The sequence below is a fragment of the Camarhynchus parvulus genome, chromosome 5, assembly GCF_901933205.1.
Source record: "Camarhynchus parvulus chromosome 5, STF_HiC, whole genome shotgun sequence".
Classification (NCBI taxonomy): Eukaryota; Metazoa; Chordata; class Aves; order Passeriformes; family Thraupidae; genus Camarhynchus; species Camarhynchus parvulus.
This window is the reverse complement of record NC_044575.1, coordinates 6,475,964-6,503,077: the sequence shown is the minus strand read 5'-3', so window position 1 is coordinate 6,503,077 and position 27,114 is coordinate 6,475,964. Positions and strand designations below refer to the sequence as shown.

Sequence of the window (27,114 nt, the reverse complement as noted above, 5' to 3'; positions counted from 1 at the left end):
CTAGCAGCCCATCAGAGGTACCAACACCACCTGATGGCCTTGGTCTCTGCACATCTAACAGCTGCCTGGCACTGTGGTGGCTGGAGAAGCAGCAGCAGATGCTCAGGTGTGACGGCAATGTTCCTGCAGATGAGTTGGGGAGTTTATGCCAATACTCTGTGCAGCTGTACAGATGGAGCAGAAATGACAGTGCTGGTTTGGACAGAGACTGTCTAAAGGCAGGAATGGAAAGATGTGATGCTTAGGGAGAAATATTCTTCAGCAAAAGAATTGGGAGGATGAGCAACTTAGCCATGTTCAGATGCCACCACTCGGACAAGGATCCTCTCAATAGAAACTCTAATTACCTGGGCAGCATTTTGTAATGAATTCATTCTTACCAAAGGTAAAGGAATAGCAGCTCTTCCCTTAAATTCATGTGAGTGCATTGCAGGATCATCACCCTTTTTGTTTTTCCCACCAGTCAAGCATTCAAGGTGCTTCACTCAGTGAATGGTACCCTAACTCCTGAAGTGTCCAGGTGCCTGGGGACCAGGACAAAATACAGCTGCCACAGAAGGCACCCTCTAAACATGAAGGGAGGGTAGGAAACACATCTAACCACAGATTGTAGTTTTTCAAGTGCCTTCTGTCTTTTCAGGTCAAGCCAAACACCCTGCTGTGAGGAATTCTTTCACATTAGTAGTATCAGAGGACTACAGAAATGGGCAGATTATATTTTGATTTTCTATTCCATCTTAGTATTTAACCACACATAAGATTTGCATCAGTTTATCTGTAGAATGTTAGTATGAAATAAACACAGTTATAAAGCATTTCAAGATACTTGGAGGAATGAACTGTGAATATGCCAATGCTACTGACAGTAGACACAGAGTGGACTGTGGAAAGGTTTGGAAATCTGAATCACATAAGTCTTAGCATCATTAATCCTGATTCTATTTAAAATGAAACAGAAACACCATGGGAAAATACACTGCTGATCATTTAATTGCAATATTTTAGGATATTTTCTACTGCTTTTAATTATGAAGCTACATGTGATGTTCTGATACTGTCTAAAAAAATACAAGCATGGAATTTTAATATCAGGTATGCAGTTCCCTTTATATTGACTTTGATGATTTCTTTCCTATATAAAGCATATTAAAAGAAAACAGTAGCTGTACCTATGATTGTAAAACAATTCCTTGATGTCAAACACCTTATCTAAGCCACTTCTCATGCAAAAAAGATGAGAATTCAAAAACATCTGAAAGCAGTTAGTGGAGGGAAAAAACGAAGTTATCCAAGTTAGAAGAGAGGCTGTAGTAGCAACTAATAATAGCAACTTAACTGCATATGAGGGAGTGGTTCCTGGCAGTCAGATATACTATTGCACATCTAGATGCAAGTGTGCCAAGTGGTGGCAGCAATAAAACTGTAAATGGAATAGCTACAACAGAAAAACTTTTCATCTGAGCTAACAGCATCATCCAAACACTCAACCAGCCAGTCCTGAATCAGGGCACTAATCTGTTTTTCTAAAGACTGCCAGGTAGGAAAAACAGCCCCCTTTATACAGCATTTCACCACTACTAGAACAAAATGAACATCTTACCAGTATCTTTTGTGGCTATTGGCAAGATCACTAAGATTAAAAGGAATATTTATACAAATATTTCCAACAAATAAGTTCTGGGCTGCAGCTCAGCTTAAGCAAGAGATGCAACATTGCAGTCGAAATCTCATAGAAGTATGCTGAGTGATGTTAGTTCTTTCCCTCTTAATACCATAATCCCTAACACAGAAAAAGTCTTAATTCAAGTTCTCAGCCATTACTGGGATCTTACCCAAATATGGGCTCTTTTGGGTGTTGTTTTTAACATTAGTTACAAAATGAAATACATAGCAATGGGGAGGAGACACCGCATTTTAATTATGAAGGAGCAGAGTCTTGTCTAGAAAAGCTCCCCTTGTCTCTTTCTCCTCAGTCATTTGTTTGCTGCTATCTCATTTGTACAGAACTTGAGCTGACATTCAAAGGTAGTTCTTTATCTGGTGAATACTGAACTGTGCTAATTGAAGTGACTTTTGTTATTGTTCTTTGTCTCTCAACTATAATTAAAGTTTCTAACTGGAATTTACAGGCATGCCTGCAGTGTGTTCTCGCAGATGAGGTGCCACTAGAGTTATGGTGTCCTGCCAGGAGATGAGGAATAAAGGCTCTGGCCCAGGGGTGAATTGCACATTTCCTTTGCAAACACTGAGGATGGTCTTGCAAAGCTCCTGCAGGCAAACAGTGGTTCCCACATCATTATGTGACAAATAAGGCACAGCCCATCCAGTGAGTGAGTCTGATGGATGGGATTTTCAGATATTTCTGGCTTCATCATCCATAATTTACTCAAGCACGATGCCACTAGTGATCAATATTAAAGGTTCTTGGTGAAGGAAGCCAGTGCAGAACAGAGCTGCAGCATGTGCAGCTGGGCAGGGCAGTAGAGAATCGTGTCTGCAGCTCACCCCACTCATGTTCCCAGCTCACTATGAGGTGCAGGCACAGGGGACAACACCACCCGGCTGCTCTGTGTTTATTTCTGAGATACTGTGAGGATTCATTTGCTGTATAGTCAAATCAGGTAACTGACAACTCCTGGGTACAACTACATTCCATTACTCCACAGGGTGGAGTGTTATGGGGTCCTTTCAAGAAAGCAAATATACAACGTAGTCAGGTAGAAAAATCATTCAAACTGGAGGGATTTTTCAGTTTCTCTGGTCACTCCCACACTTCCTTTTCATCATTTTTGCATATGTTACTTTTAAGGTTAAGTCATCTGTTCATCTGTCTTTGAAAAGCACGTTTGAAGCCATGCAACATTATTTTTTCTGCCAAGATTTGCATCGAAACCCTTTCACTTAAGTCCATGTACTTAGCTGGGGAGACACAGGTCTGAACCCTCTTGTCTGCCACGTTACTAAATCCAGCTGTTATGTAGGAAAATGGAAAGGTTTTGGTAATTTGAGTCGTTGGCACATACAACAGTAACAGGACAAGAGCAGAGAAAGAATAAAAGGAGATTTATAGGAGGGGTTTTCACAAGAACAAGGCTTGGAATTTGACACAGCTGTATGGTGTGAAGAAGGCGGCTGTGCATTTCACATTTATGGAAATGACACAGTAAATAAAGTAAAAAGGCAGGCATCTTCAGATAATGCATAAATAAACTGTGAGTATACCTATGCATGTATGCAAAATGTTTTAAAATGCATTGCTTCGTTCATATGACATGTACAGTTAAATATCAGAAATGAAAGCTTTTATCAGCAAATCTGGGTTAGTGCTGACTCTCATATTCCATAAATTCTTCCAAAATTAATAAATCAACTTCCTTGTCAAAGCATTATTATACCACTGCTTCTCAATTTACAGCAGAAATAGTGCTGCCTCTCTTTAAAAGAGCTACTAAACATCTTACCAAGGGTTTGTTGCAGGAAAACAATGACAGGTACAAGACGGTTCCTCCCACACAATCTGCTAACAGCAGCAGCAAAATCAGAGATCATTAGACAAACTAACCTGTGGTGTCATCCCGTGGCAGATATACATGATTGGGATATTCTCTGTGTCTGGCCCTTGATCAAGGCACAAATCACTTTTCAGGGAATTCTGCAGCTAAAACAAACAGAAAGAAAAAGAAATCAAGCAAGTTTTACATGAGAAAAAGATGGTGTGATTACTTTCTTTTCTTTGAGAAAATAAATCCTATGTAGTTGAGGAAGGAAATATGCAAAATTAAAATATGTTACAGTGAAGATCTTGAAGAGAAAGCATCTGGACTGAATTCCTTGCAGATAATCTAGCACCACTGATTTCAATAGTGTTGCACAAAGTTTCAGGCAGGGTATATTTCAAAAAGCCTTCAGAGATAGCAATAATTTTTTGATATATGTTTTAAAAATATTTATTTAGTCTCTGGTACACACTATATACAGAACCTGAATATATCCTGCTGAGCAAGATAGATGAGGTATTAAACAGCTTTTAAGAATCTCTATGAGAGTCTTCTGATTTCTGGAAATAATTCAAAAAACTGCTTTCAGCTGACATCTGGAGACTTCAGGGCAATTGTTATGCACTGGCTCCCCTGATTATTCTGGGCTAACCCACGCACAGCAACAAACAGACTGCAAAACACTTGGCCCTGGTCAGCACAAAGCCCTGTGAAAAACCTGGCCTATGCTGAGACAGTTTTCTAATAGTGAAGTGCTAAATTAATGAGCACAGATAGCTGAGAGGTCTGTTCAGTGTATGAGGACAAAGATGTGGACTGCAAATCCATGGATGTGCATAAAGGTGTTCAGTGGTGTTAGACTGGCTCAGAGAACTTTTCCACAACAATCCCCACAATAAAGGAAGCAAAAAACCAGAAACAAAACAGCCACTGACCTGTTAACTAATAATGCTGTTTCAAAATCTGAGGCCCAGATTCTCAGGAACAATCACTTCACAAAATCTAGTGGCTTTGTGGCAACCAACAATTAACCTGAGTAATGCAATTTCAGCCTACCAAGACTTAATCTTAAAAACAATCCAAAATATAACAGACAATCCCTGGGCTGAAACCCAGAAATAATGATTGTTACACTGAGTACAACAGCTTTTGGCCCAGTGACATTGCTTTCTTCTAAACAGGAGGGTACTGCACAATTTAGAAAGAAGTTTACTTTCCAAATATTTACTGTGCCACCAATCCCAACCCTAGCTATATTCCACAGCATAAGCTAGACCTGAATGCTGCACCTATTTTCCTAACTCTCACAGAACACGAAGAAATGTAGCTTTTAGGAAATAAATATGTGGGGTGTCTCTGTAGGTGCCTATATTCTAGCCTTTACCCCCATTCTGACAGCTTTTTGAATTACTCAGGATTTTTAAAAATTGATGATAATGCTATAGTAGCAGTATCTCTATTTTCTAAAAAGAAAAAAAAATGAAGCCAGTTGATGAATGGAAGCATTTAGAGAATCAGAAAGCAGCTGACTTGCTTTGAAATATCACACCTTTCTCTGCTGTAAGATGTGCAAGCAAACAGCAAAGCAGACAGAAAAGAAGATCAGACAACCAAGTGATTCTTTTACTAGAAGGATAGGGGCACTTAATTTTGTGTCATACAACTGTATTTCATAAAACAGTGAGCTGTGTATTCACAAAACATGCCTTCTCTATCTGTTGTCACAGTTGTCCACCACTTGCTTTGTGATGGTACAAACAGGACCTGCCCCTCACATCTCTCTCAGCTGATGATAATCATGTGCATTATTGGGCAGTACCTAAATCACAGGATCATAGAATGGCTTTGGTTGTGCTGGCAGTTGGGTTTCTTCTGTTCTTTCCTTGTTACCTGTGAAATTTCTTCCCATTGGGTTGCTAAGAAGCACTGATGGCTGGGTGCTCAAGAGGAACTCCTCTGCTTTTGGGGACTTTCTCTGAGGCAGAGATACCACGACGTGAAAAATGTGTATTTTATGACTGGCTTTTTGCAAATATTAAAATGAATATTATAGGTATTATGTTAGAAAGTTATGCTGTGTTAATTTTCTTAAGTAGTGTGTTAAATAGTTTTAGGTTATAACATAAGGTTAAAATAGAAACTGTGCTATGTAAGATACTTTTTTTAAGGAGAGGACTTCCACTGAGATAGCAGCCACAGGACACCTGAATCTTTCAGAGAAAGAGAATTGCTCTCTTTTCAGAAGAAACGAACTTCGTCCTGCCTCACTCAGCCCTGAAGATGCTGTCAGGGTTCAGAGGAAGAAGTTGACATTGACCAGACCGAATCCTGTGTTTGAATGGAATTTATGCATCATGTATGAGGGTGTATGAATATGCAACAGGCTGTTGCTTTTAAGGGTTAATCTTCTGTTAACGGGTGCCCCTTGTCAGGCTTATTTTGCCCATAAAAGGTACCCAGACTGTGCATAACTCTTTGTCCTTTTTGTCTTGTATTGTCCTAATCCCAATTGTCCAAAATTTTTATTGCTCTAATTATACTGCTATTTTTATAACCATTTTATTACTATTAAACTTTTAAAATTTTAAAAACAAGCAATTGGCGTTTTTCACACAGGAGGATGGAGGCAGGTGAAAGGAGACAAGGCTGGGGGCAGCTGCTCTCTCGCTCTTTGGCATGGAGGAGGACGGCCAGGCTGTCGCTTACTGCTGGAGCTCAGCCCTGAGGGACCAATCACCACCTGCTCGTGTGCCCCGGGAATCCCAAACCTTGCCTCTCCCTGCCCTGCTCAGAGCTGGGCTGCCGCTGTCCCGCTGTCCCCTGTCCTAGGGAGACGTTATGATGCTTGTATCCCCATTTGTGTGCTCTGTTCATGCGGGATATCATGTTCTGTGCCTTCAAGACTGGCTCTGAAGAGCGAATGTTTTGTTTTGGTTTTGCTCTCAGCCACTCCCCTACGGCTGGCGGGACACAGAGACGGGGCAGTACATGGTGCTGCTTTTGCTTTTCCCTTTGCTCTTGCTTCTGCTTTGCTCCTGCTTTTTGCTTCTGCTCATTAGTTAGTTTAGCTAAGCAGTCCGAATTTTCCCTGGACTGTTTCTCCTTTCCCTTTTTTGGAACCACTTGAGCCTGCTCCGGACTGGGGCCTGGGAACACCGAGAGTTTGCACCTTGTGGCTGCAGCAGCTGCCCCAACACAGGACTGATAACAGAGCGACCACCCCCAAGAGAGACTTTCTGAGTTTGTCATCTTTTCCAGAGCGGTGAAAGAGTGGTGTCATCTGGTATTGTTCATTGTGTGTGCTGGGGGTGCTGTGCTGTTAAATAAACAGGTTCTTTCCACTTCTCTCCAAGGAATCCTTCCCGACCCGGTTGGGGGAAGGGGCCATGTGGGTTTCCTTTATGGAGGGGCCCCCTTTAGGAGGCTTTCTCCCAAATTTGCCCTAAACCAGGACACCCTGCTGTTTGTTGGGTACTGCTGTGGGTTTCTGCATGCCGCAGCCGCACCCTGAGCCTGGCCCACACGTCCCTGCTGTTCCATCCTGCCAAATTGCTGATCCTCTTCACCCACCAGCCCAAAATTTCTGCTCATTCCTGTGATAATGAGTAATGTGATGATTGACTCTCACAATAAATGGACAAATATCATGTATATAGGTTAAGAAAAGTTTTATAGATTTATAGTTATGTAGTACCCTCTTGTGTGGTTATCAGGGGGCAGCTGGGTTGGGACATCTGGGAGGGCTGACTTGTCACTATGGCAACATCTGACCTCCAGTCAGGATTTGAGGAAGAGATCTCCACCACTGGACAGCGAAGAAGGGGTTGATAGACAGAACTTTAGGAGGGGTTAAAGGGTTAAAAAGGGAAAACCTCCATTGTGAGGGGGCTGAGCACATGGTGGGGAAAAATCTTTTGCTCCCAGCACCGTAACCATTTTTCTTTATTCACTCTTCTGTTGTACTTTTGATAAAGTTTAATAAACCTTCCTAAACTATGAGAAGTGAGCAGCTATTTCTCACATTCCTGCCAGCTGTGACAGTATTGTTCCAAAGGGGAGAGTGCCTGCAGTCAAGGGACTGTTACTGGCTCCCTGGTTCTGTTTGTTGCTAATGCCAGAGTTGTTTTGTTTTGCCTTGATATAGATACTAGTAAAGAACTGTTATTCCTATTCCCATATCCTGGCCTGAGAGCCCCCTCAATTTCAAAATTATAATAATTTGGAGGGGGTTTGCATTCTCCATTCCAAGGCAGGCTTTCTGCCTTCCCTAGCAGACACCTATCTTTTTGTAAACCAAGACAGGCTGGAAGACACATTAAAGATTATCTCATTCCAACCCCACTGCCATGGGCTAGGACACCTTCCACTAGACCAGGCTACTCAAAGACCCATCCACCCTGGTCTCTAACATCTCCAGGGACAAAGAGTCCATGATCTCTCTGGGCAACCTCTTTCAGTGCCTCACCACCCTTAGAGTAAAGAATTTCTTCCAAATATCTAATTTAACCCTGCCTTTGTTCAGTTTGATGCCATTCCCTCTTGCCCTATCACTATACATCCTTGTGAGAAGTCCCTCTCCAGCTCCCTTTAGCCCTCTTTAGGTACTGAAAGATTGCTCTAAGGTCTCCCTGAAGCCTTCTATTCTCCAGGCAGACCACTGTGCTCAGTACTTCTGTAAAAAACTCTTCTTACTCCTTCTGGTTGATGAAAATCTCTCAGCAGAGTATAAAATCACTGTTGCTGATTTTCGTTTGGACTTGCACAATGTGAAGTTGATCCTAAGATGACTACTTTAGCTGTTCCACAACCCATCCTTTATTTATATTGTATCACTTCTACCTGAAAAGACTTTTTTGTCCAGAGCCACCTACAAGCAGAACCATGCACTACTTAGCTGCTATGCCTCCTTCTCCTCAGGAAATTCCACATTTTATTGGATCACAGCATCACTGAGGGCAATTCCATGGTGTGTGGCAGAGGCTCCTTGCATACAGATGTAATTTTTGGCATTGTTCTGAACTAATTTGGGAGGTAATCATTAAGTCATGCATTTAGCAATGACCTAAACCTTTGCTGGAAGTGCTTTTCTTGTATGACTGTATGAAAAGCCAGCATGGTTATTTTAACCCATCATCACAGGGGCCATGGAACTTCACAAGATGTACCATCCCTGCATTTGCCAAAAACACAGAAGCTGCTCTGTGGCACCCTCAGGGCTCTTCCAGAGCCATACTGGCCAACTGCACAGCTCAGTTTTCTGAAGACAAACCTTTCCACCTGCATGATCTGCTCTCACATTTTCTAATTAGGATTGTCTTACAAAAAGAAAAAAATTAATTCAAAGGAATCAATTTTTGTGAAAATGACAGTGGAAGAGAATGTGAAAAGGTCATTTTCACATAGTAGACCTACATCCTTGGTCCACTCCCTTATTATGGGCCTGTTTTAATTTACTCTCCTCATCTCCCATGCCATGCATACCTGCCCTCTCTGTTTGGGGCCTTGCCAGTTTCTGAGGGGCAAGAATTTCTTCTGCCTTAATTAGCACCATGCAGCTCAAGCTTGACTGCAACACAGACAAGGGCACTGCTGTCCCACAGGTAATGATGAGCCCAAAATTCATGGATTTAGCTGCCCTTTCTGTTGGATGCAATGTAATTCTTGCACCTCTCTAGTGGTGCTTTCTACATGGGTTAGGTATGTGAGATTTGGTTAACTTGGAATGTTAGTCTTTGACTATGATACCTGTTCTGGGGCAGATCAGGATTTCCCTTACATGGCTAAGTCTAATAAGGAAAAGCATCAGCCCTTAACAGTTGGATTTGATGATATTAAAAGTCTTTCCATCCTAAATGACTCCATGATTCTAAATTAAGATCTGGCTACAATCTTAAGAAGGTTGCAGTTGAAATACTGAGTCTATTTTGTGAATTCCCCTGCTGCAACAAACCTGCCAGTTCCAATGAGTCTGCAAAATCCCATCTTGAGTATTTCTGTGTGGAATGCAAGCCATGAAGCAAGCAAACAAACAACAAAAAATCAGGGAGGAAGGTAATGTTCAGGACATCTCAGCACAAATGACAGCAGAGCAGCTGTCTCTGTCAACTAACAATATTATTTAACTAGTGACTCTAAATTGATCTGATTCTTTTACTTGAGTCAGGCAACGTCTTCATTAATTACTTCCACTATTACACCTTTTTCCGCCATGCTTGTACAATGGGAAATGTAAACAAATCCTTACCACCCCATAGGCGACGGTATCTGAGTACATTCTCATTTCTGGATACACGCTGACAAGATACCACCTAAAGGTCTTGCACTGGAGCTTTTTCCTTAGGGCCTTCCTCTCTGAAATATCACCAATATCAATTCCAGAGTCCTGCACAGGAAACAAAGGGCAGAAAAAGCCGTAGAGACATCAGTGATACACTTCTGTGTAAACTACACACCCAGAAACTCCCTCATTGCAGAATCACAGAATGAACTGCGTTGGCAGGGACCTGTCAGGATCATTGAGCCCAACCCCTGGCCCTGCACAGCACCATCCCCAAGAGCCAAACATTATTTTGACCTATGACAGTAAACACATTTTGGTTGTGGAGTGAGTCTGTTACCCACACATACCCCAGAAGTGCCCCAGTTAAATATGATACAGTTCACCATGGCAGGGTCTCTTCCACAGTCTGCTTTGGTGAATGGGACTACCCCTGTTGACTCCAGCGGGGTTTATATCCAGTTTCCAATGAATATAACTGCTATTCTCTAATTTCCTGGCACTTTCCAAATCCAGAAGGAATTGGCAGGAAGTAGCAAGTTGCCCTAGAAACACGGGCATTGCTGGTGTCCCACTGTGGCCTAATCAATAGTGTATGACACTTTCTGGCCATTTCTGAAGTCTGGATTACTGCTTGACTGCAAAATGGGAGCTCTGCTCACCTCTCCGAAATAGCACTTATTAAAGTTCTTTTGTAATGTAAAAAGAGAAGTTGTTATTTTTGTTAAAAGCAATTGCTGAATATTCTCTCCCATAATTTTTATTCTCTTTTACATTTCTGGCTAACCTAGTTTCTACTTTTCATAAGAGCAGATCACAAAGCATGACTTTCATAAAAGCCCTGTATATAAAAATCAATAATTTATCACATCAAAATCACACAGCAGAAATTTTTAGAGACAGATCTAAGTGCAAATCTGTGGCTGCTCCTGACAGGAAGTAAAATGAGACATTTTGCTCCACGCTGTGCTCAATGAATTCTGCCTCAGAGCAAAACCCAGGATAAATACATTTTCATAGGGAAATCTTATAATCTATCTCCTTTAACAACAACCTTTACTGGGCCATGAAAACCCCAAAGATTTTGACAAGATGTAAAAAAAACCACTGAAAGCACTGAATTTTCTTAGTTACACAAGAAAAAAGGAATCTGTGTAAGTATCTATATTTCTGAGCTGCTGAAACAACCACTGCATCCCAAAGCACTGAATTAATGCTAATCTGGAACAAGTATATTTTATTATGGAAGCATTTTCTAACTAAAGTGAAATTGACTTCCACATTGGCAAGGAATGCTAAAAAGTAGGAAACAGTGATCTGGCATTCACAGATTAGACATAACAATTTTAAAAATGGTGACTCCCCTTCTCAAGCCCTATATAATCCGTAAAACTTTATATGGAACTACTCCTTAAGTGGCAAATTTCTGCTGAATTTTGCAGCAAATGAGTAAATAAAGAGGCTGTAGTGTGCTGAAAGACAATCAATGGATCTTGTGAACAAATCCCACTCATGCACCACTCTGGCTGCACTTGCCAGTGTGTCTGACACTTGTGTGAAGGAAAAGGAGGGTGCCAGCACACAAGCATTCCACTTCAGGCATTATAAGGCTTCTTGGGATCAAGTGCTAAATTGGTCCACTGCCTCCCAAATCCTTTCTCATGCAACCCTGAAGGCACCAGTGCCTGTTTCCTCACAGCTCACAGTATAAGAAATAGCATTAAGGGCCTCAGTAATCACATCCTTTCATGCAGCTGGAGAAGAAAAATAGCTCACACGTAGCACACTGGCTTTATCACCACCAATAAGAGAGTGTGTTCCCCAAAGCTGAGAATATGATGGGGAAAAAACCCTAAGAAACAAAACCAGAAGCACAGGCAGAACACATGCAAAGCACAGTTCCTGATTCTGGGACTTAAAGAATCTTTCCTCTGGGTTTCAAGTGCTTTTCTGAATCTATTTATCCAAGTGTCAATGATGCAGAAGTCACCATGGCAGTGGAGGTCTCCATTTGAAGCCCTCAGTACTTCAGAGAGAAGCCCACAGAAATCCCAAGAGGGCAGTCACAGCACACTGCAAAATGCACCTCACTCCTTTGGATTATTATTATTATTATTATTATTATTATTGCCCAAAGACTAAAACCTTTGGAAACATCTGACTTCTCAGAGATCTAGGAATTCTTCCATGGAAAAAATCAGGTCCCGTGTTTAATACTTTGGAATAACGTATTTCATGGAAAGTTCGACTATTGTAACTAAATACATTTCTATTACCTACACAGTCCATTACCAGTATTCATTAGCTTCCAGATGGAGAATTACTCCTGTAATTGTCCAGCTGAAACTTATCTTTGCATCCTTTATGAATTTGATTTCTAATTGCATTCAGATCTCAAATTTGCAAAATATTAAGCAATACCACCATCACCTCTGGATGAATATGATGCAAATCAGTGTATAGTGCTGTACATCCTTGTTAGCAAAAGGAATTTCTAAGTTTTGTGTTAATGTTCTGTTTGCAAGTCAAAAAACTAAAACTTGGATTAATCAATGAAGATGAACCAGTCTTCATGAAAATAATTAACAATATGAAATAGAAACTGAAATTTAAATCTACCGGGCTATTTACAAATAAAATTCATTTGGAATTGCTTTGACCTAAAATAAGTAATCATATCCTGTGCAGAAATGTCTTTATTCTTGTATGGACTTCTGTGCAACTACTCAAAACAGGGACATGTGGAGGGCAGTTTGGATTCCATGAACATGGAACTTTCAGAAAAGTCCTTTCCTATATCAGGTTATAGAGGATTTTTTTCCATGGTCATAGCAAATAATGTGGCTAATGCTGTAACCTAAAACAGGACAATGACTTCCTCACTTTGCCAAAATCATCTAGTTTTAATCACGAGAGATGCAAGAAGCTACTGAGAGCAGCTGAACCAACATCAGCTTTCATGTATTTAGCTGTTTTTTGTTTCTAACATTTTCTTCTAATTAAACTAAAGGAGAAGTACAGCATTTTATTTCTTGACACAGAAATTGCAGCAAAATCAGTTTCTCTGAACTGTTGTCAAATTAAAGATATTTTATTAAAGAAAAACTAATCTTCCCTTTAATTTAAGTCTAGACTTTGCTTTTGCTGTAATGATGACAGCTGTACTGAGTTAAACTCCAAATTCAACAGAACCATGCTTCCCAGCTTCTAGGTGGAAACAATCACCCAGATTCTAAGTAGAGTCCCCTAGTTCTGAGCCCTTTAGCTCATTGCTGTTCACAGATTAAATACCATTGACTACAGAAATGAGGAACAGCTAAAATCAAACTGAACCCTGACGTTGGCCATTTGACATTATCTCTTCAATATAATGGACCAAGCAGTACTCATCCACGGAAAAGAAATCAGGACAAACAGTCCAGTGAGGAGTTGCAGCAAGAATCTGCAACATGTCATGCCACCCACCAAGCCACCCTCACTCTGATGTGAAATACTTATCAAGACACCCCACACTTGCATCAATAGATGTCAACAGCCCCTGGCAGTTCTCTCCTCACAAATCTGATGGAATTATAGCTCTCTGTGATGGTAAACAGGAGACTAAAATTCAAATTAAGATGTGAAATGTAGATTCAATGTTTTCTTCCCCCCTGTATTTCTGCAGCTACTAGTTTAAAATACCCATGAAGAGTCATCAGTGAAGAGAATAAACTCAACAAGAAATTAATTTTTATGGGACCTAAAGACAAAAAAAATATTCTAGAATAAGACACAACTACATATATATGTTTATATGCATTTGTGTATGTATGGGCATATACCTTATGCCTGTATGTGAGACATACATACATACATACAAATAAAATCCTACCAGAAAAAAATCAAAATTCAGGGTAGCAACTATTGTATTTGTGGGGTGTCCAGATGAAGGAAGGAATGATAAATCTGACTCCATGTTCTCAGAAGGCTAATTTCTTATTTTATGATACTATATTATATTAAAGAATACTAAACTAAACTATACTAAAGAATAGAGAAAGGATACTTACAGAAGGATAAAAAGATAATAATGAAAACTTGTGACTCTTTCCAGAGTCCTGACACAGCTTGGCCCTGATTGGCCAAAGAGTGAAAACAATTCACATGAAACCAATGAAACAATCACCAGTTGGATAAAAAATCTCCAAACACATTCCAAAGGAGCAAAACACAGGAGAAGCAAATCAGATAATTACCGTTTTCCTTTTTCTCTGAGGCTTCTCAGCTTCCCAGGAGAAGAATCCTGGGCAAAGGGATTTTTCCAGAAAACATGAATGTGACAAGTAACGAAAAGGAAAAGGATCTAAAGCCAAAGCTTGGAAGCACTGATCTCTGTGACTCACCTCCTGGGGTATGTTCCAGGCCATATAGACATGGCTCTTAAACTCATCCATCCAGACCTCAGCCACCCTCAGCGCATTTCTGCGGACATGAGCAGTCAGATCCTCTGTGTATGGTTTATGTGCTCGTTCGATGTGGGCAATCCTGGAGCAAGGCAGAACCTCAACGCTTCCTCCACACTGCCACACCTAGCAGGGAAGAAGAAAAGGACATTCTGCTAGTGCCAGCTCCTTACAGCACTGCTGGCCTCCAGCAAACACACTGCAATTGTTTTATTTCATTGTTAGTAAGGAGAATAATCACTCAAGATTTCTTGGACTATAAAGAGGTTGTGAGGGGAGGGTTATTACTTTGCCCTACCATAAATTATTATTGCTACTTCACCTTACTTCAGAGTTTCTACATTACCAGTAGCCTCTCATCGCACTCTGCCTGGATCAATTGAGGTTTTTTTGGGATTATTAATAAAATTATTTATAGGGAATTCAAAATAGTTAACACCTGGTTCAAGTTTTAAGGCTTGCAAGACTTTTCTCTGAGGTTCTGCACAGTCTGTACCAGACCATACATGCACTACTCAGAATCTCAAACTAGGCAGATTGTCATTATAGGGAAACTAAACCAACCAGCTTTTTAAGGCCGCTGAAGTTTCAGGTTCCATGAAGATGAGGAATATAAATGCACCTTATGCTTTCAACATGGCTGAGAAAAGACCAGGTCTGTTCCTTTTGAGAAGGAGAGATGAAGAACGAGACTGCCCAATGAAAATGTTGTGTGAACAATTTAATCAGAAACTACTCTTATTATAGCTTCTTTATGTAGGTTACTCTAGCTTCTCAGTTAGATTTCAGTTTTGCCCACTACCACAACTGAGCTAAAGCACACAATATTAATCATAATTACTGCTTTCATTTCTGATTTACTCTTTCTGCTTTCAACAAAAGAGAAAACCACTTTGGCAAACTTAAGATTCAGTGAAGTACATGGGTTATTTTACATAGCAGCTCTTTTTCTGTGTATCTTGTATCATGTAAGCTTCCTAACAAGATCAAGGCAGCCCATTCATCATGGTTGAGTGGATGCTGCTCAGGTGAAAGACCAGATGTACCCAAACTGTTTGATTCTGCTGAACAAGTACCTGGGTGTCCCAGAGGTAGGTGTACTCACTGAGAAGTGACAGAGTTTGCCTTATGATAACTGCCAGCAGAAACTCCCGAGGCTTGGTACCTCATACTAAGAGAGCAAAAAATGAGAGCCTGGGTGCTTCTTTCTTGTACCCTCATCCAGAGGATCATATTCTGGTCTCCTTCATGGTGGCCAGGGATGTGGGCTGGAAAAACATCCTGTTCTGGAGCTGATCTCAGGCCCCTCAGATCTGTCCACCCTATAGGCATATGCTCTACTAAGGAAGCACTTTGTTCAGTCATTCATTTTATATATTTAGACATCTGGCTTGAATACAGCATTTAGGCATTTGGCAGCTCCTGAGACCAGAAAATGTGGCATGAATTCAGAATGTTTACAAAGCTTTTTTCTGAACTGGTGCCTAATTGCATTCAGCATATGGTGGGAGAAGAGATAGAGCCCTGGTTTTCAGAGCTCTGTGGAAAGGGAGCTAACCCATGAACCTGCTGTACAGTCAAAAAGGGAGACGAAAAGACTTCAGCACATCTCTGTGTCACCAACCTGGAAGACCATTAGAGTAAATAAACATAACCATTATAAATATCAGGGCAAAACTGAGATGATCACAAGTATTTAAAAATAAATATGCAACTGATCTGGCACAAAAATAAATAATCTGGAAACAAAACTGGTGTCTTGTCTTTCTAAATATCATATTAAGTGGGCAATCCAGTTTAACGATCTAACAAAAATAATAGTTTGTCAAACATTTAATTATAAATGGTCCAGCTACACCTCCTAATAGAGATTAAATGTGAAGTACCACTAGGCTGTGCTCACACAACACCTGCTTTCAGTCCAAGTAATTTCTCAGTATGGACATCCAGCTATAAATTGTTTCAGAGTTACTCACTGTACACTGCCTAAATTAGTATCATAAAAGACAAGGAAGATGTAGAGATGGTCATAACTTAGCCCAGGACAGGGCAATTCACAACACACATGCACTGTGTACTCGGCCCAGCCTCTGCTCATTCCAACCAGGGATGGCCTTGAGCCAAGGCGAGCAAGGGAACACCAAATCTTTTGTGGGATTTTCAGAGCTAGGTCTCAGTGCTGTCTTGACAACATGTTGAGCCAAAAAGTTCACAGTTTATAATAAGCTGAATTTCCAAGCAAATTTCTAGGAACTGAAATTTGGAAGAGCAGCGTCATGTATAATTTCAGCATTGATTCAGTTATCAGGAAGCTATGATTTGACTTAATAATGAAATGAGATGTTTTCAAAAAACAACCTGAGATGATCAAGTCCTTAACAGAGTTTGCAAATAAAAATTACCCACTACCTGAATAAACACCAACTAATCAATTCCAGTGGCCACTCCTTTCTCCCAATCAATTATTACCTATCAAAACAGAACTGCTAAGTTTCATTAAACAATTTCAAAATCATATAATTTCCAAACAAAATTTCCTAAAATGCACAAAAATTAGCTACAGCACTCAACGAAGGAGCATGACCTTAGATACAGGCTATGAAACCTTGCTGAGTGGAAGCTGAGGCAATGTTTTAAAAAGGCAGAAAGTACAATCCTGACATGCTCATCTGGTCACATCTGGGACAAGCCAATGTCCTTTCTCCCTCCCACTGTTCTTTGCCAGTGGTATTACAGTTCAGCAAGAAATCTCTTTTCTATCCAAATGTTCCATTGCATTTAGGGAGCGGCAAGTTGTTAAAAAAAAACAATAGAAATGTAGGTAGCAGGCATTAAAGTAGGATTTTCAAATGAAATTATGCTCTCGTGGAATCTCATGGAAGTGAGGATCCCCAGCTGCCTAAAATATGCAAGATCTCCAGCCAAGGAATGAAGGGCTTTGCTATTCATACACTAAACACTACAACTGAACTGCATGTATGAATACTAAACAATAAACATAATTAATTGCTACAAAACCCATCAGGTTTTCTTTTAAATTCTTCCCTGATTATATTTTAAGTAATGGAATTTCTTGCAGTTTCTTTCCTTCTAGACCAAATGTCCACTTGAATCTACCACTCCTACCTCCCCCATCTCTTTCACTCATTTACATTAATTCCTGGTGCTCTAACCATTGTGTTGGAGATATTGTGGATAGCTGGATGGTTTTCCAAGAGAAAAACCTTGAGATGGCATAAATATCAGATCAGAAGTGCACAGAAAAGACTAATTAATTACTCTGACCAAATACCTTTCAGTCAGATACAGTTTTTCTTTTTTTAAAATTAATATTTTAATACTAAGAAATACATTTTCTCAAATACTCTACTCAGAAGGAAGCTGAGAAGCCTTTTAGAGTGGCCTATCCTTCATCTAATAAAATTCCTGTAGACAAGAAGGAATAGCAGCTGAGGAGTTAGTTCCTTGCAGCTTCACACACTTCCCCTGTGGATTTTGCAGCTATTTTTTTGCTGTCATTAGCAATCTTTATTCATGTTTTATCTACACTGAATAGCACCCTTCTAGTTCTCCTGGACTGCTATTTTATTTGATGGCTATAAACACATACAAAAGTTAAAAATCAGTAGAGCTTTTTCAAATTATCACCCATGGCTTTAGCAAGAAGTCTAAAGATAAGAGCTTCAAAGCCTTTTTCAAACCACATAGAATGGTTTGAAGTAAAATGTTATATTTCTGAGCATACTGTGGCTGCAATCAGTAATACTTAATGACTAACCTACTTGTACAAATTGCAAGGAAAACACTTGATTAATTTCCTAAACCATAGTTAAAAGGAAATTCAGCAACTTTTCCTGTTGGCCATGAAGATAATTTACCTATGATAGGTAAGCAGTGGAAATTACCAGCAAAAATCTCAGTTTCCTGCCAAATCTTGAAATATACATATGCGGTTGTAAAAAATAACATATGATTTCATCACTGTGACACAATAAATAGCAATTCACATGCCATGCTGTAAAAGCATCAATTGCAAAACTGTACCAGCAGGTCTCAGACTTTGCCTTAGAAAGTTTTGAAATGTGATCAATGTGGTCAGTGTATCTTTGGGAGTACTTTCCATGATTGCTGGAGTCTTAGATAGTCAAAAGGTTTGCTTTACTCTGGAGGAAGTTCCTGAGGTTTTGGTCCTGCTGGTTTACATTGCAAAAACAGTCTTTCAGGAAAAGAACACAGCAACTGGAGTTTCCCTTCCAAAGAGCTCTGAGCCCACTTCAGTGCATTTTCAATGTTCCCTTCCAGGGCAGCCTGAGAAGGAGCTCTTTATTCCTGAATTTCCTGAGGAGATTCACAGATTTGGTACAATCCCAAGAAGGGCTTAGAGAGATTTCTCTTCTTGAAATCTTTCCTTGTTTCTTCGTTACTAGGTAGCAAAATTCCATTAAAAAATTCTAGGTCAAAGGGACAGTAGCAGTGCCAAGGCGAACACTTAGAGAGCTGAAAGACTAAAATCAGCATAGCCCATGACCTAAACCAAGCAAATCAAAGGAGAGATGACAGGGACATCAAATGAGTACAGAAAATCTATTAGAGGGGAGGTGAGGGGGAAACTCCCTTTTGCATCTTCAGTTGTTGTGGCTTGTGGACAATCTGTCCAAGCTCTAAGCACTTCATGCTGTTAATTTACTGAATGCTTATTGGCACATTGTTATAACTGTGGCCCTAAATCTGTGAGAATTTATGTGTACCAAGGTTAAAGCAGCACCTCAGCGTAAACAGAAAACAGGTGCTCCAAACTGGGAGAGCCAGGAGAGCAACTTAAAACCACGGAGAGGACACAGGTGGCGGCACAACAGCTCAGCTGAGTCCCCTTCTGTTGGAGGGGGACAGGACCTGAGCATGGGGCAATGCAGGGGGATGGCACAAGGGAGGCAGCTACAGGAGCAGGAACACACCAAGTGGCTTCTTAGAGCAACTTGCAAAGCCCTGAAACCCCTGTCAGCCCTCACTCACTCCCACCAGGCATCCCACAGCACTGCAGAGCCATGTGTCACTCACACTTCCTCACAAATACCCAAATCAATCTGCTAACAAGTTTTTTTAAGCAAATTCCATTCACATCTTGAAAACATCTTTCACTACATTATTTAGTAAATCCTCTCCAATTTCATTTAAATGTATTTGAATTTGCATATTTAACCAAAACAATCGCAACTCTGAAGTTGATCCCTTTCTCAAATATTTAATTTATACTTCAATATAAAATGATATAACCCTTCTTCATTAGAAGTTTCTTTTTATCTCTTTAATCACTGAGTGTTCTTTTTATGTTCTAGAACCTTAATCTAATGAAAAAACCGAAAACCTACAAGTCATTGAGCAGTTTATTAGCATGCACTGCATTCATTAAATTTACACAGATCATGCAGTTTCTCCAAGAGCTGATGTGACCTTGTTTGATATCATCACCTCATTTGGACTGCAAACAAAAACCTCTTAATAATTAAGTGATTTCTCAAAAAGCTGAAGTAATTTCTAGCTTCTGTGAAGGTTGCAAATTACAAAATTAGAAGTACTCATTAAAGATGCCCCGAAGTTAAAAAAACAGTCAGTGTAAATTAATTACTACTGTGGATAGAAACTAATTAGTTAGCAGTATCTTCAAAATATATTTTTGGGAACAATTTATTGTAAAAACTACTTGCAAATCTTGTCATCCTTTGTCATTACCATTAATTGTTTACTGATAATCAGTAATGAGCCTGATGTTTTACAGACAAGTAGGAATAAGCTATTTTCATTCAATACCATAATCATTTTGAATCTGCATTTTTATTTTGGTATCTTGACAGGTGACTGCAGAAAGGACAGTGAGAGCTGTCAGACACAAAGATCACTGAAATCAATGTTCATATTTCTAGTTGCTATCAGTGGGTTTTCGATCACACCCTGGAAGTTTTTGGATTGTCATGCACGTTTGTTGGGTATCTGCCTCTGCAGAGCAAGAAACTATACCCACTGGATGAAATATGTTAATATTTATTTAGGTAATATCTCCACTGAATTCAGATAACCTTTACTAAATCTGTCTGATCATCACACAATCCTGTCATACTTTCAGGTAAACTTATTTATTTGTATGGAAGAACAGCCTTTTTTCATAACTAAGCTGATAGTTTAAGTGAAACTCTAAGTAACCTACAAAAACACCCCCCCACAATCTAAAAGGCTTTTTAAAAGAAAAATAAAAGACTTTAACATAACTAGAGCTGCTCTTCATTTTAAAAATGTAAATTATCCCTTAAATCTAACTTTTGAAGTCATCATTAATTGCCTCACAGGCCTCATTTTACATTAATTGTGCCTTCATAAAACACTCTCACTGAAAACCTAATACATGTAAAGATTCTTCCCAAATTAAATTGTCATTACTTTCCTTCCTCTTTTAGCTAATTGCTTCATTATGTACTTTTTAAATTGTTTTGTTCTGCAGGGAATAATTTTGCATGTATCTTCATGAGCTGTGAAACTGTTACAGTGTACTGTTAAACTATGCATGGTGTGCTGCTGGTTTGAGCTGCAGGAACTACTCTCCACCTGTGTCACTTGGAAGTAACATGTGTCAAGGGTCACTTATGGCCCCATTCAGTTCTCTTCCAACTGTGTCCATCTCATTGCCAGGCACAGTCAATAACCCACACATCAATCACTACGTTGCCAAGTTTAAGTTATCAACAGGAAGCAAAAGAAATCACCTTTTGTCTTAAAAAGCACAAAAGGAGACTGAAAAACAGGAGCACCACTGGTTTAGTATTCATGGAGCAACGTACTGTGCTGGCCATCTTTTATGGCTTACCTTTCTCTCCCTTACCACAGCTACACTCAGCCTGATCAGCCTTGTTAATCTTGCACTGTGCCCAAAGACCTGATCATAGAATACAACATGCTGGGTTGGGAGGGACCCACAAGGATCATCAAAGTTCAATTCCTGGCCCTGCACAGGACACCACAAGAGTCACACCACATGTGTGAGAGCATTGTCCAAACACTTCCTCAACTCTGGCAGACTTGGTGTGGTGACCACTTCCCTGGGGAGCCTGTTCCAGTGCCCAGCCACCCTCTGTTGTTGCTGTTATATTTTATGAAAAATCCCTTTACCAGGATTTTCTCCTGAGAAGCTGAGAAGCCTCAGAAAAGAAATGTAAACAATAATTATCTGATTGCTTGGCATGTGGTCTGGAGGTTGCTTAGCAACAGGTGCATCTTTGATTGGTTCCATGTGAATTGTTTTTACTTAATGACCAATCCCAGTCCAGCTGTGTCAAGACTCTAGTCAGTCACGGGTTTTTATTATTGATTCTTTGCTAGCCTGCTGATGTCTTCTTTCTCTTTCTTTAGTATAGTTTTAATATAGCAATTTGATATCATATAACATCATATCATAATATAATAAATCAACCTTCTAATAAATATAGAGTCAGATTAATCTCTCGCCTCATCCTGGAAACCCTCACACCAACACCACAACAATTAATAACCACCCTCTGTGAAGAATCTTTTCCTAAAATCCAACCTAAACCTCCCCTGACCCAGCTTCAGGCCATTCCCTTGAGTCCTGGTGCTGGTCATCACAGAGAAGAGGTCAGGCCTGCTCCTCCTCTTCCCCTCACGAGGAAATTGTAACTGCAATGAGCCTCAGTCTCCTCCCAGGCTGAACAGAACAAGTGCCCTCAGTCCCTCCTCACACAGCTTCCTCTCTAGACCCTTCATCATCTTCACTGCCCTTTGTGGATGTTCTCTAACAGTTTAATGTCTCTCTTATATAGTAACACCCAAAACTGCCCCAGCACTCGAGGTGAGGCTGCTCCAAGTCAGAGCAGAGCGGGACAGTCCCTCCCTTGCCTGGCTGGGAGGCTGTGCCTGATGTCCCCAGGACAGGGCTGGCCCTCCTGGCTGTGCCTGATGTCCCCAGGACAGGGCTGGCCCTCCTGGCTGTGCCTGATGTCCCCAGGACAGGGCTGGCTGTGCCTGATGTCCCCAGGACAGGGCTGGCTCTCCTGGCTGCCGGGCACTGCTGACCCACATTCAGTTTGCCATCCACCAAGAGCCCAGGCCCCTTTCCACAGTGCTGTAGCCCAAATTCTATCAGTATTATTAAAGACTGAGACAAGAGCTCCTGAAGAATTCCCTGTTCAGCCAGGCTGGACTTTTGCCTCACTGACTTGCCTTACAACATAAGGCGCTGTCACACACATAAAGGTATCTGGCCTTCACACCTGTGACCTGAAGATGCTGGATCCATCCTGGTGAACCCATCTCAGTCATCTACTCACTTCTATACCACCACAACAACCCCTTGCCCTCCATCACTGGTCTTCTTCTAATCTTTGTTAGATTACTAAATCAGTCTTGCATATTAAAATCTCCCAATGAAATTAAATTCTAGAGGAAAGCCACAAATATGGAATCTTCCCAGGTTAGGCCGTGAAGACTTGGAATACAAGAAGGTGCAATGGCAATTACACTATGACTTGAAAGTGCAGGAGAGCATTAAACATGAGGCTAATAATGCACTAATGAACTTGCATCTCACCTGAGTCCATTGATGAGTAAGTGTATATTGAGTTAAACTGTTTTACTATTTCCCATACCACTATAAATAACAGTTTCCTCTCATAAAACATAAATATATCTATATTACTTCCCAGTTGGTAATGTGCAACTACACATGCACAGTTGGTGAAAAAACACTTGTGAGAAATCTCCAAGTGCCTCCTCATCCTTCCTTGTAGGGTATAGTGATGTCCCATGTTAGCTGCTGCTGTAATACTTTTCTTTCCTGTGGGAGCAGCTAATAAAATGTTCTCCCCCCAGAAACAGCAAAACCACAAAACTGATTCCCTGGTAATGTATAATTACACATGCTGTAGCTGCAGATTACCTGCTGAGGCATTCATAAGAACAGAGGGAAAAACAATTATTCCAATGTAGGAGTGACTGAAACCAGAGCAAGCCAAAAAAACCCAGTAATGTCATGACTGGCAGAATTTGGAGGCATGACAATTACTTATTTTATTCTCAATAGAGCCTTTCTTCTTTTAACTTGTTGGAACTACAATCCTGTAAATAGAGAATTTTAGTCTGTGTCATCTTGGGATTCAAATTGTTGAAACAGTGAGGCACTTTGCAAAACAAAATTAACATCAGGAATAATCCTGTGCACACAGATAAGCCACTGCTGGTTACACAGGGTGCTAGGCAAGTGCTTACGCCATACTTGCACTGCTAAGGAATTAGTTTTTGTCTTGGTGAAAGTGTGAGCTATGAAAAGCTACATCTTGTAAGAAGTAACATTTGGTCAATCTTTACAATTTTTTTCTTTCAGGCTTCAATCTAGAAACAGTCTCCTCTTAATTCACAAAATGGATAAAAGCAAAACAAACTTCTCTCTATTTAAAGCTTTAATGCAAATTTAAAGAGAAATCATCATATGAAAAAGTATTTAAAAGTTATCTCAGAGTAACAACTAAGGATATTTCTATTTTTGGACTTCTCAGCCCTTTGCCTTTACACATCACCAACCTTGTACTGTTGAGCAGCACTTGTGATCACATACTGAGGACGTTTTCTGTAGAGCAAATCATTCTCTAGTGGCAAAGGAGATTGGCCTTCTTACTGAAAACAAGCTAAAAACATGGCTTTAAGGCTACAAGAAGTGATGATAGCCGCAAGTGCAAGAATGGGGAACGTCTTGATTAATTTTCCTGAGGCGTATTTGGGGAAGATCTCCATTGCTCAGTGGAGCGCCATGAAGGGAGGCCCAGCAGCAAGGGCAGAAAGGGACACCAGGCACATGTGACACAGCCCACTACTCTCTCTCCATGCAAACAGTTCCACAACGCAGCAGTTTGGTGAAAAATCCCTTCATCTTCTTTGTTCCTTTCCTGACATTTCTACCTCTTGGCACACCAGCCTGTCAATCTGCCTAACAAAACAGTTTGTGAGGCAGCACGGTAAATCGCTAACTGATTAACATTAAAATTAACCCTGCATTTGAGAGAAAATGAAAGTTTACTGAAGCAGAGCTGCTCAGAGGCAGCAGGTGTGGGGCAGACCACTGTGCTGGCAGGGCCAAAGCACTGGCGAGCTGCTGCAGGAATTAGAACAAGAGCATGGCAAGGAGAAGGAGAAAATGTAACAAGATAGGTAAGACCCAAAAACACATTAATAAACCCCAAACAAGCAACAAACCAAGACCCAGCCCAAAACTAACAAACAAATAATAACTTCTGGAATTTAAAAACAATAGATCAGACAGAGGCATGACAGACTTCACACCTGCTTGCTTTGCCACAGAGGGACTCTAATGTATGGAAAATATCCCAAAGAACACTGGGACTATTTTCTGCTCAAGTAACTCATTTCTCCATCTCTATTCATTAACTGCATTCCTCCAGTTCTCCACCATCAGAAACAGCATGAGATTCACAAAAGGTCTTCAGACAAACCACCAGACTAGCAAGAAATGAAGCAATTAATTTCACTACAGAAATATACTGTATAAAAGTAGTGTGCCACACTCAGTCTAACTATAAATGCAATTTTCCTCCTGGGTCAGCTGATGTAAAGTCCTGATATACCATTTAGTTGGAACAAGACCCAATCCTTCTCCCTTAAAGAGCTTTTACCTTCTAATAAATTTTCCTCTTACCCACTTAAGAGGGCCATTATATCCTTGTGAACACGAATTCATCTGCAAGCACAAAGTCTTTGTGACACACAGAATTACTCTAAGTCAAAGCCTGGGCTTGCATTCCCATGACTCTGATGATGACTTAGTCTGGGAACTGAGGCAAATCACTGAGTGTTTGTTAGGGCATCCCTAAAAATGGCATGAAGAACTTCTTGTAACAGATACTCCAGAGCTTTATCAAGCATGTAGGCTGCTTTAAAAGACAAAAGAATTGCTACAGGGTTGTTTTTGATAGGAAAATCTTCTTCTGACTTCAGTAGGAATTGGAAGAGGCCTTTAAGAAGCCTACTGCAAACTAGACATGAACCATCCAAAGCAGAATCTGACTGAATGCATCCAATTGATTGCAGAGGATTTGTAGGGTCTTCCATGGCCACAAGAACTGCTTGTGCAGGCACAAGCCAGAGCTGAGCCCAAATGACACTGAGAAACACCAGCCTTACACTCACATTCTTTTAAGGCAGTTTCCAACACAGCTCCTGCTTGGTCACATGGATAAGAATGTGATTCCAATTTGCCCTCTAAATGCAACCTGGTAATTTAAAAGCACACTTAAGTCCATTCAATTGGGAATGATTGAACAAAAAAGAAGCACCACTCATTCTAACTTGATTTTATAAATATGATGCTTCTTCACAGTAAATGAATATTTTTAAATCCCAGTTAAAATGATTGAACTGCTCAAAGAGGATTCTATCAAGTCTTGCATCAACCAGCCTGCCTTTTTTGTCTTATGGGGCAAATAAACAGATTTACAAGAAAACATTTGGTTGAAGAGTAAATAAAGAGTTTCTTCTAAGAATCAAATGCATTCAGGTTTTGAACTCATCTGCCAGCTTCTAGCTCAAGGCAAAAGATTTCTATTAATATTTATTTAATAATATATGTTTAGTATTTTACAGATGCTGTTACAAATCCACAGACAAGGGTAAAAATCTTAGAAGTTAAAACAGTATTCCAAATCAGAGACCAACAGAGCTGAGTAGCAGTTCTGAAACAAATTCAGAATCAAGAGAATAATCCTCCTGTTCTCTGTGGCTTGTTATGGTTTGCCAAAAATGGATCCTTCAAACACAGTTTCCAATAGTTGGTGATTTTCTTGAACTTATGTGACATAAGTAACTAGATATTTGTGCAGATGATGAGGTGACAAACATAACTCCTGGGTGAGGATAGTGGGAAAAGTCTCCATTTGTCAGGGCCTAATTCCTCACAGTAGCTTTACATCCTCTGGAACAAAATCAGTGATATATGGACATGGGACCGTGTTCTACTTACTGTGTTTAAGATAAACAGGTAGCTCAAATGATTCTAACATGTGCTATTTCTGCAATCAAAAATAAACTCTCCAGTTCCTCTAGATGTTTGCTCTTACAAGCTTTTGCATAAAATTTCCCTAGCAAGCCATTTTGGACAGACAGTGTCTGCTTGTCCATTATCCTGAATGATAATGCTTTTCACACAGCAGAATACTAGAAAAATCTAGATGCTTCTTTAAAAAAAGGAAAATGACAATGAAAGAGGAGGTGCAGTGAACAATACTAGTCACGGATTGGAGAGCAGCATTTTAAAATGGAAACATTATTTATTGCACTAATATTGTAATTATAATGTAGTTTTTGTAGAACAATGACTATTTTGATTAAGGCATTCATCATCAGCCCTGCAGTTGAAAGCAACGCAAGTAATGTGGAGATCTTCCAGTGCCCAACCACCCTCTGAGTGAAAAACCTTTTCCTGATATCCAACCTGAACTTTCTGTGACACAACTTGAGGCCATTCCCTTGGGTCCTGTCACTGGCCACCAGAGTGAAGAGATCAGTGCCTGCACCTCTGCCTCCCCTGGTGAGGATGCTGAAGACCACAATGAGGTCTTCCCTCACAGAGTCTCGTCCTTGTATGATCTCAGACACACAGAGGATTGTGAGACGAGCATTAATAAACTGTTAAACAATCTGTTTATTACAACTCTGTAATTTGTTTTCATACAGCCAGATCCAAGCCATAAATTGAGATAAGGACGCATATATTATGCACACTACAATCTGTTACAGATGAAAGTATTTTATGTAGGTCAGGCACTGCTTCCCTGGAGACAGAGAAAAAGCCATAAGGAAATCAGAGCAGTGTCAGGCCTTATTCCAG

At 40.3% G+C, this 27,114-nt stretch overlaps 1 protein-coding gene across 4 annotated transcripts in view; it reads right to left on the bottom strand.

Annotated features, from left to right (window-relative positions):
- The window catches only part of GALNT18 (polypeptide N-acetylgalactosaminyltransferase 18), a 233,656-nt gene that overhangs the window by 43,498 nt on the left and 163,044 nt on the right, over window positions 1-27,114 (bottom strand). For all 4 annotated transcript variants that reach the window (XM_030948748.1, XM_030948746.1, XM_030948747.1 and 1 more), the window contains 3 exons: window positions 14,157-14,342; window positions 9,742-9,879; window positions 3,563-3,658 (listed from right to left, as the gene is read on the bottom strand). In XM_030948748.1, the coding sequence (XP_030804608.1) occupies window positions 3,563-3,658; window positions 9,742-9,879; window positions 14,157-14,342 (420 nt within the window). The remainder of the gene's footprint in view (window positions 1-3,562; window positions 3,659-9,741; window positions 9,880-14,156; window positions 14,343-27,114) is intronic.